This window comes from Entelurus aequoreus, linkage group LG11 (assembly GCF_033978785.1).
Source record: "Entelurus aequoreus isolate RoL-2023_Sb linkage group LG11, RoL_Eaeq_v1.1, whole genome shotgun sequence".
NCBI classification, from domain to species: domain Eukaryota; kingdom Metazoa; phylum Chordata; class Actinopteri; order Syngnathiformes; family Syngnathidae; genus Entelurus; species Entelurus aequoreus.
In genome coordinates, this window is record NC_084741.1 from 50,575,673 (window position 1) to 50,590,103 (window position 14,431).

Sequence of the window (14,431 nt, forward strand, 5' to 3'; positions counted from 1 at the left end):
GTATTGTCGTGGAGATAAAAGGCACTGAATGTCCATTTCGCGTTCTCGACTCTCATTTTCAAGAGGATATAGTATCCGAGGTGGTTTAAAATACAAATCTGTGATCTACAATAGAAAAAGGAGAGTGTGGAATCCAATGAGCCAGCTTGTACCTAAGTTACAGTCAGAGCGAAAAAAAGATACGTCCATCGCTGCCTCTCAAGTCATTCACTGTAACGTTCCTCATCTACGAATCTTTCATCCTCGCTCAAATTAATGGGGTAATCATCACTTTCTCGGTCCGAATCTCTCTCGCTCCATTGTAAACAACGGGGAATTGTGAGGAATACTAGCTCCTGTGACGTCACGCTACTTCCGGTACAGGCAAGGCTTTTTTTTATCAGCGAGCAAAAGTTGCGAACTTTATCGTCGATTTTCTCTACTAAATCCTTTCAGCAAAAATATGGCAATATCGCGAAATGATCAAGTATGACACATAGAATGGATCTGCTATTCCCGTTTAAATAAAAAAAAATCATTTCAGTAGGCCTTTAAAGTTATCTTCTTTGAAAAATAAGGACATTTTAATGTGACCCCAAACTTTTGAACGGTAGTGTACATTACACACATTGCAAGATGACTTGCAAAAAATATAGGCAATCAGACAAGTCAACATAAGATAACATAACTAGAACTGAGAAAGTAAAGCAATTATACATATTTTTAATCTCACAAATGATAGATAACAAAGGCCCCTTGAAGAAAACAGCAGAAAAAAAACAGTCTGCCTGGGACAGAGGAGCTATTAATAAAACTGCTTATTATGCACTTAAGAAAGATCAAAAACGCTCTATTTAGAAATTACTGTCGGTTTTTTCAAATGATGTGCCCTTCTCTTCAAGTAGCGCTCTCTCCATGATGCTATGCAAATGAAGTAATTTTGTCTTACCTTGATACTGAGCCCTGAAGCCTTTATGACGGTGGTTGCTCTCTGTCACAAAATGCAGCCGCAGCCAATTTTTGTTGCTGATGATGGGTGCTGGAATATTCATCCCAGTCAACCTAAAGATGAAGAGCACATCAAACGCAAAATTACTTAAACTTCTATTTCAAGAAGCGTGGCGCTAAGTTAAGAACATTAAGTGGTCGGCAAGTTCCATCCGTGGTGTAAGTTCAGTTAGAACTTATACCTTAGTTGTACTGAAAACACAGAAAATACACATAAAATCCAAAGGAAATATAAAACTTATAAATGAAAATATTTCCTAGGATTGAGGGTAGACAGGCTGATTGGGAGGAGGAAGCCCCAATAATGAGACCTCTACACTGCTTAGTTACCACTGTCTATTTCATAGCAGAATATCCTTTCACATGTTTACGAACACCAAGTGCAAACCTAAAAGTACACACAAAACAGATCTATTAAACACGTGCAAAGCAGATTGTGTCTGTTAAGTGTGAAGAAAAAAGTGTGGAATACATGTTGCGTCTCGGTCTTCATTAATGTGCAAAATATATGCTGATCTTCAAAACGCCCACAATAGTGGGAGGAGAACATGCAAATATAAGTATTTAGCACGTGCAATGACATTTATCAACACTCATCACTGTTTTGCGAGCACCATTTGTCATTTTATTTAGCACGTGGCAGATAGATGCGCAAACTGACAGTTCCACACACGGTTGCATGATCAGTGCTCACGCTATAACAGACCTGGGCATTCTGCGGCCCACGGGCCGCATCCGGCCCTTTGTGCGTCCCTGTCCGGCCCGCCTGAGGCCAATTATAAATTACAAAATAAATTTTAAAAAGTATCTATGTCGAGTGTGCAATACAACGGTGCTGCTTTTGTTTTGAAAATCGTTATTTGTATTACTTCCGTGTGGACGTATGCGTGTGCGTGATTGTGAGTGAATGTGAACAGCTGCAATCATAAAATAACAAAATAAAGTTGAAAAAACATCTATGTCGTGCGCGCAATACAACTGTGCTGCTTTTATTACTATTTATTATTTATAAGTATTATTTATGGGCGTGTGTCCGTGTGTAACCTGCGAGTGAAGGTGCACATGCAGCGACAAGTGATGCACGGTTTACACCCGAGACGCTAAAAAGAGAAAAGTTGATGAAGAATGCCGTGTTTCCAACAAGACATGGACTGCAAAGCAACGTTCCCTCTAAGGTGCGTGCCTGCGCAATTGCGCACTGCTCAAGCGTCTGCTGCGCGCAGCAAATATATGCCGCGCACCAAATCAAATCCCATCTGAATTCTAAACAAAATAAACATATTTATTCTATGTAATTTTGCAATGCAACTTTGAGTGACTGACAACAAGCGGCCCTAACGGTGTTCGTCAACACCGTTCAATTGAACACCGTTCAATTATTGTAACGTCTATCGAGATGCTTCGAGGACAGGAATTATATCGATCACTTTATTGAGCAAAACTGTTTATATTCGGACATAACCACACCAAAAACATGAGTAAAACAATTCTATCTCGAAAAACTAGTCATTTTCTGCCGTACAAACCAGGCCAAAACCAACTTGTCATCTGTCACCAACACGCATAGCACTAAACCACTGGTGCGTTTATGGCCACACAAAAAGTCGGACAACTCAAACACCACACAAAGTTACACTATGACTCCTCAGTCATACGTGTGCTTATTTTACTGTCTTTTATTATTAATGTTAATTTATTTATATTAGTCATGGAATGCTGTTACACACACTATGTTGAAGTATTACTATTATTATTAATTATTATTATTATTATTATTTATCTTACGGTATATATCAAAAATAATATTGAGCAAAATTTAATTGAAATATTATCGATGTGGCCCTCCAGCAGTGCTCGGGTTGCTCATGCGGCCCCCGGTAAAAATTAATTGCCCACCCCTGCGCTATAAGGACAGAAGATGGACAAAGGGAAATTCCTCCGTCCCACGTGTGCGTGTCAACATTTTGGACGATCAGAAATTAAAAATATTATTATTACTATTCAGCAATATCCTTTTATACTTGTGTAACAGCTAGAGGACTTAAAGGGCTGACTAAAACACATTTGATTGATGCGTTTTAGTATGTTTTCAATGATGTTCAATTGTTTCACATAGAATACATATATTATTAAACTATTTCTTATATGAAAAAAAAAATATTTAGGTGTGCATTTGTTTGCTTTTGGGCAGAGTGCAGCTTCTCTCCAATAAGTGCACCTTCGGCAGTAACAACAAACAAAATGATGCCCCGTATAGTAAACGCTAGGGTTGTCCTGATACCAATATTATTAATAATATTGCAGGGGATCTTGAGCCTATCTCAGCTGCACTCGGGCGTAAGGCGGGGTACACTGTGGACAAGTCACCACCTCATCGCATCACAGATAGACAGACAACATTCACACTCACATTCACACACTAGGGCCAATTTAGAGTTGACAATCAACATATGTCCAGGTGCATGTCTTTGGAGATGGGAGGAAACCCGAGAACCTGCGCAGTAATGGGGAGAACATGCAAACTCCATACAGAAAGACTCCAAGCCCAGGAATCATACCCACAACCTTTTTATTGTGAGGCACAGGCACTAACCACTGCGCCAGTGTGCCGCCAAGATAAGACATGTGTAATGTTGTGAAAATGGGCACGGCCCCTTTAAGAGACTGAGTTCATGAGTCTCTCACGTGATCCCGGAAGTAAAATGTTCACAACATTGAGAGCGGTAGCGATGCCGGTAAAGCGTACAGCGGAGTATGATTAATGTTTGAAAGTGTTCATTAAACACAGTTCTATAAAGCAAGAGTGGACATCACGTTTCTACATTGGCGACGAGGATACGGAGCACAAGCTGTGAAAGAACCCACTGATTTTGATCTGCCCCATTCACTGCACGGAGCAGTATCATGACACGCTACGAAGCTGATCGGCCGTAAGTGAAAACCATTGAATCAACCATACATGCTACTCCACTGCTAACCAGCACTACAGACAGAACGAAAGAGAGATTCAAATAAATACAATTAAATAAAAATAACAACGAACACAAGCTAGATGGCGGCATTAGCTGGGCTCCCGCAATTCCCACACTTCGATATCAGCACTGAACCCGCCTCCCTCTCCTCAAAATGGAAGAAATGGATGTTGCGTTTTGAAACGTTTCTCACTGCAGCAGCCATAACGGATGCAACACATAAAAGGGCTATGCTACTGTATTATGCTGGGGAACCAGTGCAAGATATTTTTGAGACTTTTACTGAAAAAGGAGAGGCAAAGGACTATGATAAAGCAGTTGAGCTACTCACTGCATACTTTAGCCCAAGTCGTAATGTGGAGTTTGAAATCTACACGTTTAGACAAGCAAAACAAAACGAGGGAGAAACAATGGATGCATTCCATACCAGACTCAGGAAACTGGCCCAAAACTGTGAATTCAATGACGAAAACTAAGAAATAAAATCACAAATCATACTCAACTGCATGTCGTCACGGCTCAGGAGGAGAGCACTAAGAGACCCTAGGATGACTCTCAAAGACCTACTGGATCTTGCCAGGGCATTCGAAACATCTGAATTTCAAGCTTTTGGCATGGAAAACAAAAATAACACAGGAGAGATTGCAGCCATAGCTAGCACAAGCAACAAAAGATGGACAGGCTCGCTGCCCCAAAGATCAAAGATGAACAGTGCACAACAACAACAACAACAATCAAAAACAACATGCAGGAATTGTGGGGGCACATTTCCTCACCAGGGAGGACAATCAGCATGCCCGGCAAAAGGCGTCTCGTGTAATGCATGTGGGAAACTCAATCATTATGCGCGCTGCTGTCTCTCACAACAGACAACCAAACAAACACACAGCATGTACAAAACAACAGCACGTAACTATAAACAAGTCAGATCACTTCAGACTGATGTAGACGAACTACCTCACACCTCTGTCAGCCATGTAGCTACACAAGACTCAAGCACAGATGACGAGTACCTATTTGTCACAAGCACAGCTGGTGGCGCCCTACCACCAGTGCGGCAGCTTGTGATAGCTGGTGAAAACATGAACGTTCTAGTCGATTCAGGTGCTTCAGCCAACATCCTTGATGAGACAGCCTTCGGCACAATACAGGCAAATGTAAAGCTCGAACAAGCTAGAAAGAAAATATTTCCCTATGGTTCAAACACCCCACTTCCACTCAGAGGAAAAGTAAACACAACAGTCTCTGCAAATGGCAAAACTGTACAAGCAACTTTCTATGTGGCTGAAGGAGCTCATGGCTCCCTACTGGGACACACAACAGGAACTGAATTAGGCCTACTGCACGTAGTGTGTTGCACGCAGACCAAGAAGCAGGACATGTCCAAGGCTCAAGAGCTACTCCTGCAATATCCAAATCTCACCATTGGCATAGGGAAACTAAAGAATTTCCAAGTCAAGCTACACATCGACGACAGCGTACGGCCTGTAGTCCAACCACATCGGCACATTCCTTTCCACATGCGAAAGAAAGTAGAGCAGGAACTGCAACACCTAGAAGACCAGGGCATTATTGAGAAAGTTCATGGCCCAACGCCATGGGTGTCCCCCATCGTAGCGACTCCAAAACCCCAAAATCCTGAAAAAATCCGTCTCTGCATTGACATGCGCCTGCCCAACACAGCTGTCCAGAGAGAAAGGCACATATCACCAACAGTGGATGACATCATACACGATCTCAATGGTGCAACTATCTTCTCAAAGCTGGACCTCAACGCAGGATACCATCAACTGGAATTAGCACCCGAATCGAGATACATCACCACATTTTCGACACATGTGGGACTCAGGAGATATACGAGGCTCATCTTTGGAATATCGTCGGCAGCAGAAGTTTTCCAGCACACAATTCAAAACGTGCTGCACGGAATACCAGGGGTCAGAAATTTCAGTGACGATATTATCATATTTGGGGCCACACCTGCAGATCACGATCGTTCCATGGAGGCAGTCTTCAAGAGACTCGCTGAGAACAACCTCACAATCAATGAGCAAAAGTGTGAGTTTAACAAACAGTCTTTAGAATTTTATGGCTATGTCTTTTCAAAAGATGGTGTCTCACCTGACCCTAAGAAGATCCAGGCCATCACACACATGCCGCTGCCCCAGAATCAGAGTGAAGTCTGCAGTCTACTAGGAATGGCCAACTACAGTGCTCGCTTCATTCCAGACTTATCATCAATCACCCAGCCGATTTGTGAACTTACAAAGAAAGATGCGGCCTGGCACTGGACAGATAAACATACAAATGCCCTGACTCAGCTAAAAGACAGACTAATCAGCCACCCAGTCATGAGCTACTTCCATCCAGGAAGAAAGACAACAGTCATTGTGGATGCAAGCCCGGTTGGTCTCGGCGCCATCCTTGCACAGACAGACAAAACAAACAACAAAACGCACATTGTGGCCTACGCCAGCAGAGCCCTGACTCCAGTGGAACAAAGGTACTCCCAGACTGAGCGGGAAGCACTTGCAATAGTCTGGAGTTGCGAACACTTCCACCTGTACCAATATGGATCGGATTTTGTCATGGTCACAGACCACAAACCACTGGAACTGATTTTCAACAATCCGAAGTCCAAACCCCCAGCACGCATAGAAAGATGGGCTCTCAGACTCCAACCCTACAAGTTCAAAGTAGTCCACAAAGCGGGGAAATCCAATCCAGCAGACTATATGTCACGCCACCTGCAAACTCTCCACAAGTGTATGACAACTGATGACATTGACACTGAGATCCATGTCAGGTTCATCGCAGAACATGCAATCCCCAAAGCAATGACTCTCCAAGAAGTGCAACGAGAGACAGTCAAGGATCCAGTGCTGCTACACCTGAAAAAAGTGATACACTCTGGCGACTGGACCCAACTGTATGACGGCCCCTCGGAATTTCATCGCTCAATGTTAAAAGCCTTTCACAACGTCAGGGAAGAGCTCACAGTCCTGGATGACGGCAGCCTAATCCTTAGAGGCAACAGACTGGTACTGCCACAAACGCTACAAACTAGAGCTCTAGCTCTCGCTCATGAAGGACATCAAGGAGTAGTTAAGACCAAGCAGCTACTCAGAGAAAAGGTCTGGTTCCCTGGAACAGACAAGCAAGCAGAAGAACTAGTGTCTCAGTGCATCCCATGTCAGTCATCAGTACCGAGAACGGAACACCAGCCACTACAAATGTCTGAACTCCCAATTGGACCCTGGAAAAATGTCTCCGTGGACTTTTGCGGTCCCCTACCCTCCGATGATTACCTGTTTGTTATGCTGGACGAATACTCTAGATTCCCCTTTGTCGAGATCACATCCTCAACCTCAGCACACACAAAAATCCCTGTCATGGATAAAATATTTTCCTTGGTGGGCACGCCAGAAGTCGTCAAGAGTAACAACGGACCCCCATTCTCAGGCAATATATTCTGTGATTTTGCTCACTACCTCGGTTTCCACCACAGGAAAATTACACCATACTGGCCACAGGCCAATGCAGTAGTTGAAAGATTCAACAGACCTTTAATCAAGGCTGTGCACACTACCATGGTCGAAGGTAAGCCATGGAAGCAAGAATTGTACAAGTTCCTTCGCAACTATCGCGCCACTCCTCACCACACCACCAACCGGTCTCCAGCAGAATTATTATTTGGTCGACCCATGTCAATAAAACTGCCCTCCATCTCTCACCCCACCGACGACAATGACCTCAGGCAAACTGATGCACTAAGGATGGAACTATATGCTGATGAAAGGAGGAATGCCGTGCACTCACAGTTGAAACAGGGTGATGTTGTCCTGATACGTCAGAGGAGAACCGGGAAAATGGTCACACCATTCAACCCCAAGCCATACAAGGTCATCTCAGTGAAAGGAACAATGGTCACCACAAAAAGACAGGGACATGAAGTCACCAGGCACAGGTCCCTGTATAAGCTTCTCAAACACCAACCATTTGTCCCACTGAATTGTGACAGTGACAGCAGTGATGATGATGATGATGATGATGAGGACAGTACCGGTGATCAGATTCATGACCAGGATCAACAACGACAACAACAAGGTCCGGATCAAGACCAGAGGAGATACCCTGTCAGAGCCGACAGACGACTCCCAAGGAGACTCTTGGACTGAATTAACCTTTGAACTTCTATTTGCTCCTGTATAGTAATGTCAGGAGGCATTTATTATCCAGTTAAAATATTTGTATTGTATTGTCATTGTGAAAGTTTGAACTGGCAAAATCTTTAGTTTGACTTAAGTTAAGTGTCACCATACAGTTCTTTTTTTTCAACAGAAACAAGGACATTTACTTTGAAAGAAAAGGAGGGATGTAATGTTGTGAAAATGGGCACGGCCCCTTTAAGAGACTGAGTTCACGAGTCTCTCACGTGATCCCGGAAGTAAAAGGTTCACAACATTGAGAGCGGCAGCGATGCCGGTAAAGCGTACAGCGGAGTATGATTAATGTTTGAAAGTGTTCATTAAACACAGTTCTATAAAGCAAGAGTGGACATCACGTTTCTACAACATGTAACAGGTAAAACACACATTGCTAAAATTAAAAAACAAATTGTAGGAACTAATTGCAAAATTCCATTTTCAAACTGAAATTTCTCTTGCATTAGTTTACACTAAGTGGGCGGTTTTGACTGCACTAATAATTAGCAACAAGCCAACAAACAGCTGTATCGTCTATATGTGCACAGCAGAGATGCTAGTTAACTACATTACCTGTCACTTTTGAAACTTCTAGTGTCAGTTTTTAAAGCACCGCTTATGGGTTCTCACTTCTCTGTGAAGCGCTTTGAGTGCCTAGAAAAGCGCTATATAAATCTAATGCATTATTATTATTATTATTACAGGGCAGCGGTTCTGTGTTTAAAGTGTCACCTTTATAGTGAGTTTTGAAGCCAAAACACCTCCATTTTAGCACCCTCTTTATTGACCAGTAAAGTCAACGTCTTTGCCATTATTTCCCTCCACATTGTTACTGCTTGTATGCGCTCTGTGTGTGTGTGTGCTGACCCATTCAATATGCCCCTCGGCTCAGCAACGTCACAGCCGCATGGCAGCATGCGGATGAAAAAAATGTACCCGTATTTTTCAATAGCAGTATAGTACCATTTTTAATTCATTACTACCGCGGTACTTTGATAGTATCGGTATACAATACATGCAAAGTCCTCATTTAAATAAGGTGGTCTGCGCCACTTTTCAATTGCACACGCAGTCTTTATCAATTGCACGAAACACGCCCACTAATAGTACATGCTATTTTATAGATTGCACACGCTGTTTACCACGTGGTATTTGGATCTTAGTAAATCAGGTCCTAAGTGCTTTACATTGCCTAATTTCACTTCACTTTCCTTTTCTTGTATGCACTGCTTCCAAAAGAGTCGGTTGAAACATACTGTAATGAAGGTTGAAGTTAAAAAGCTAACTAAAAACAAAAAAACATACCATCCTTACTCAGCGTAGCGACGCCACAATGTACAGTATTAATCTCCTGCCTGAGGCTTAATTTGCTGTGCGCAAGTAGCTAGATATCTTTTCATTTTTGTACAGTACTTTTAACATTCAATTGGAGTGTGTTCGTAACCACAAAATGTATCGCGGGCCGCTGTAAAATGAGGACCACCTGTATTGTGGTAGTGTATTTCCAAAAACAAAAACTACCATATGTTCTAATGGCTTGTTTGTTGAAGAAGTGGCAATTTGTACTGTATGTCTACAGCGTCTGGCTTTTGCAAGTCTGTATATTTAACCTGTGTGCGCCACATATTTATGTTCAATAACTGTGTGAATAAATGTAATTAAAATTCCTCTCTTGAGGACTAATAAAGGAATTCATATTCTCTTTTATTTGGTTAATGAGTTCAAATGAGTCAATAACTCTGTCAACTGTTCTCTATTGTTGTTCCACACACTCTGTCAACTGTTCTCTATTGTTGTTCCACACACAGGGGAATAGAAATATATACATGATATTCCAATTCAGGAATAGTAAAGCATGAAAGATAATTCAGTGTTAATTTTGTGAAAAATAAAGAATGCTTACTTAAATACCTGCAGCTGAAATAACTGTATGGTCCCATTTTGAATAACTAAGTATTGTTAGAAGAAGAAAAAAAATACAGCGACAGAACATAATGGCAGTTAATTACTTTATTTTAATTGTCCAAATAATTACACACAACCAGTACAGTGTAATTGCTTGACGTAATCCTCCTGATAAATGCTGAGCTCAATGTCATCAAGCCACTGCAGATGAATTCTTTGCATGTTTTGGTGATGTATTCATTTTATCTAATGATTTCCATGGCCGTTAGAGGGCTAATTGCAGTCATCATGGATGTTTTCATACATTATGAAACATCCCTGTACCAAACAAAATTCAACTCAATACATTTAAAACAAAATTAAACAGACACCGTGTAACGTGGGTTTGTGTACGTGCGTGTGTGTGTGTGTGTGTGTGTGTGTGTGTGTGTGTGTGTGTGTGTGTTTTCTGCTCATAAATCCACCATTTATTTTTGCAACTTGTGCGGTGTGATATAACAATATATATTATATTACGACACTAAAATGTCTATAGTACGATATAATTCTCTATCGTTAATGTAACGTAATTTTGACGTCTGGACCCCGAGAGGCACAAGCAGTAGCAAATGGATGGATGGATAGGCTGCGGCTAATGTAAGTGCAGCAGCTGCCTCTTTGTGCTGGTATTTTTACATCACTTGACATAACTTTTAGAGCATGGGCGTCAAGAATGTAGCAGTGTGCTACTATCAGAGACAGAAAGCACAATGGAGGCTTAACCAACAAAACTCAAAAAGGAATTGATGCCAATAAAACGGAAGCGGAACTCAGACACCAAATCAGACAACACTAATCTGCAAAATATACGACAAAAACACGTCTAATATTTTCTGTCATTTGAAGACACGGCATTAAGAACACAGTACAGAGACAGCGTTAAAATGCGACAAAATACTAATGTTGCATCAAAACCACAAAGTCACAAAAACATACCAAACGAGCCTGACAAAGTTGTGGTTCCATGGCACCGTCTACGACGGACAGTCCTACAGACATCAAGAAATTACAGATGTCATATTTAAATCCATGTGTTGATAGTATACACTGTCGAAAAGAAGGGCTGGTACCTAAAATATGTGTTATTGGTTTTTTTTTATATGAAATGTAATATGTACAACTAAAAGAGAAAATAAAAGTTAAACTGGTATCCATATCTTGTGGGTGTTATGGTGAATGCATATATTTTTAAGAGTTATTTCTTTATTCATAGTCATGTTTAAAGCAGCTAATATTTTCCCATGTGTACTCTTTATGCTTGTACCTTATGTCCGCAAGTAAACTATGTGCCTTACCTTGAAGGCGTTGGAATGTGGGAAAATGGTGCACTCCCTTTTTACCATATCAGTATTAGAACAATGAGGCTGTATTCGTTTCTGGGCAGGGTGGGGGCTGTTTTCGTATTCAATAAGTTGTCTCTTCCCGTTTGATTTTCAGACCGCTTCTAGATGCTGGTATTACCGCATCGTAAGGGTGGTCTCCTAAAGCTTTAGTAAAACTTGATGATATTCCTATTCTGTCTTGATGGTCCTTCTTACTCAACATATATGTCATCTGAAATAACTTGGAATTGACCAGTGACTTTAATTCCCTGAGAGGAAGACTGGTCAGACGCAACAGTGTGTATGCATCTATATATATATATATATATATATATATATATATATATATATATATATATATACAGTCCAGCACATAGTAGCAGGTTGTAAGATGCTAGCTGGATCAGCGTACATGGAGAGGCACAACCAAGTGGCTGGGATAGTATACAGGAACATCTGCAACCAGTATGGAATAGAAGTACCCAAATCCCAATGGGCCATACCACAGAAGGTGGCTGAGAACAACAGGGCCAAGGTTCTGTGGGACTTCAGCTTCCAGACTGACAAACAGCTCCTGGTTAACCAACCAGACATAGTGGTGGTGTACAAAGAGCAGAAAAGGGTGGTGGTGATAGATGTAACAATCTCAGCTGATGCTAACATCAGGAAGAAGGAACACGAGAATTTTGAGAAGTACCAAGGGTTGAAAGAGCAGGTGGAATGGATGTGGAAGGTCAAGGCTTGCGTGGTCCCCGTAGTACTGGGGGCACTTGGGGCAGTAACCCCCAAACTGGGAAAGTGGCTCCAACAGTCCATAAGAGCGCAGCCATAGGAACAGCCAAGATACTGCGCAGAACCCTCAAACTCTCAGGCCTCTGGTAGAGGACCCGAGCTTGAATGTGACACAGAATATATGTGTATTAATCACACTTTTGAATGATTAATCAACATCATGATTAATCACTGGTTATTACTTACTAATTACTTGCATAAATTAAATAAACTTAAACACACCAATATTTGAAAACAAATGCAATTTTATTATTAGAATGCCATTCGGGAACATTTTTAAAACGGCGTAAATGAATGTACGTCATTTGTTTTGCTCAAAACTCGGTAAGAGTTTTACCTAAAATCCCGTCCAGGTGTATTTTGAAGTAAAAATGTTCCAGCGAGCACATCAGTAAGAGTCTCCTCACTAATTTTTGCACTGATGTATGCATTGACCTGATGATCACTGAAAATATAACAACCAATGGCGCCTTTCAGGAAACCATACGCGGTTGAGGTAAAGGAGCACGTATTGTCAAAATAAATTGTGCAATTAATCTGCATATGTTTTTGATTAATGTGATAATTTGTGTTGATTTAAAATTTGCATATATTTTTGATTAATGTGACATAACATAAGTTAAATTTGTATTTTTATCCTTATTGAGATTTATAATTACGCACATCGGGATAAATATTTGTGTTGATATCGTACAGCATTTTTTGGCGAACAATTGTGACATTGGTCACCTGGCGATGACATACGTGACGGATGAACGGCAGCTGAGCATTCAGGATGCCGTCACATTGGATACATATCAGATTTATGACCACATACAAACAAAGCAGGCCTAGGTCGGATTGAAAAAAATCTCAATGGTACTGTTCACAGTGACATTAAAATCCAGATGATGTCACACATGGGCAAAAAAAAAAATCGGAATCGACCAGCAGTTTGTATGTAGCTTATATGTTCTATCTTCATGGTTTCGTCCATGTCATAGATAAATCATTTCATTTAGCGTGGAGGCTGCGGCATCAGGGATGCTCGAGAAGAGATTTAAAACTGCCAGGGGCCTTCTCATTTTTCTAGCTAACCAGCTCCGACTTTGTTCTGTTGTCTTGCAATCCCAGCACTGTCTGTCAACATACACTCAGCACACACACACGCACACACACACACACACACACACACACACACACACACACACACACACACACACACACACACACACACACACACACACACACACACACACACACACACACACACACACACACACACACACACACACACACACACACACACACACACAAACTGCCATTGTGTCTGTCTAATAGAGGATTGGGATTGTCGGAGCATGGTGCAGGGTACTAAAAATTAACGTGATATTCTTTTTTGTTTCGTCTATGTGTATGCACGCACACGTTAATGTCAGTTTTATTGTGAGTGTGTGCAGTCATCTCAAAGGTTTGTTTATCTATATCATTTATTTTGCATTTGCTGCCGAGTGACTGCAGAGGAGGAAATTACCTGGTAAGAAAGTGGCCAAAGTAGAAGGAAGACAAGAAGACTGTGATGAAGAGAAACAGAGCTTCCCATAATTACGGGCTAGCGGCCAAAATGGCAGACAAATCTTTCACCTGGCCACTTCATTAAACTAAAATTGAGCTTTAATAAAAAGGTTTTGTGTGTACATTGAGAAATTTTAACCCCAACGTCAAAATAATGTGAACATTACAATTGTAATACATATTAATACTATCCATCTGTTCCAATGGTTTATTAACGTGTGTATATTTTCAACTGTTCTGTAGAGATCTGAATGTTTATATTTGTATATTGGTATCTGTATATTTGCAAATAGCAAAATAAATGATGGCAATAAGTGTGTATACATTATGCAATGTACAGCAGACAACATAATCAGACGGGTTACTTTGTAAATCTCAGCCAAACTGATAAATACTCCCTAAGCCCTCAAGATCCATGCAGCTGTCTGGGCCTACCGAATGAATGACTTCATGCGAGATTCGACATCTCCGAAAGGCATTGTGAACTCACAATAGAAAGACCACATTTAAATGTAGCTCTTCTGGAGAATTGTAAGTTTTGCTTCAGCCTCAAATGTATTTTTAAAAGTTGAAATATCTTAGAAGAGAGTTTGCATGTGTGGGTTCCTTCCTGCTTCCTCCCACTGTGAAATGTGTGCAATGTTAGGTTAGCTGA

At 41.2% G+C, this 14,431-nt stretch overlaps 1 protein-coding gene across 3 annotated transcripts in view; it reads right to left on the reverse strand.

Annotated features, from left to right (window-relative positions):
* LOC133660203 (CUB and sushi domain-containing protein 3-like) overlaps positions 1 to 14,431 on the reverse strand; it is a 616,484-nt gene that overhangs the window by 380,501 nt on the left and 221,552 nt on the right. For all 3 annotated transcript variants that reach the window (XM_062063483.1, XM_062063482.1, XM_062063484.1), the window contains exon 6: positions 929 to 1,041. In XM_062063483.1, coding sequence (XP_061919467.1) covers positions 929 to 1,041 — 113 coding nt within the window. The remainder of the gene's footprint in view (positions 1 to 928; positions 1,042 to 14,431) is intronic.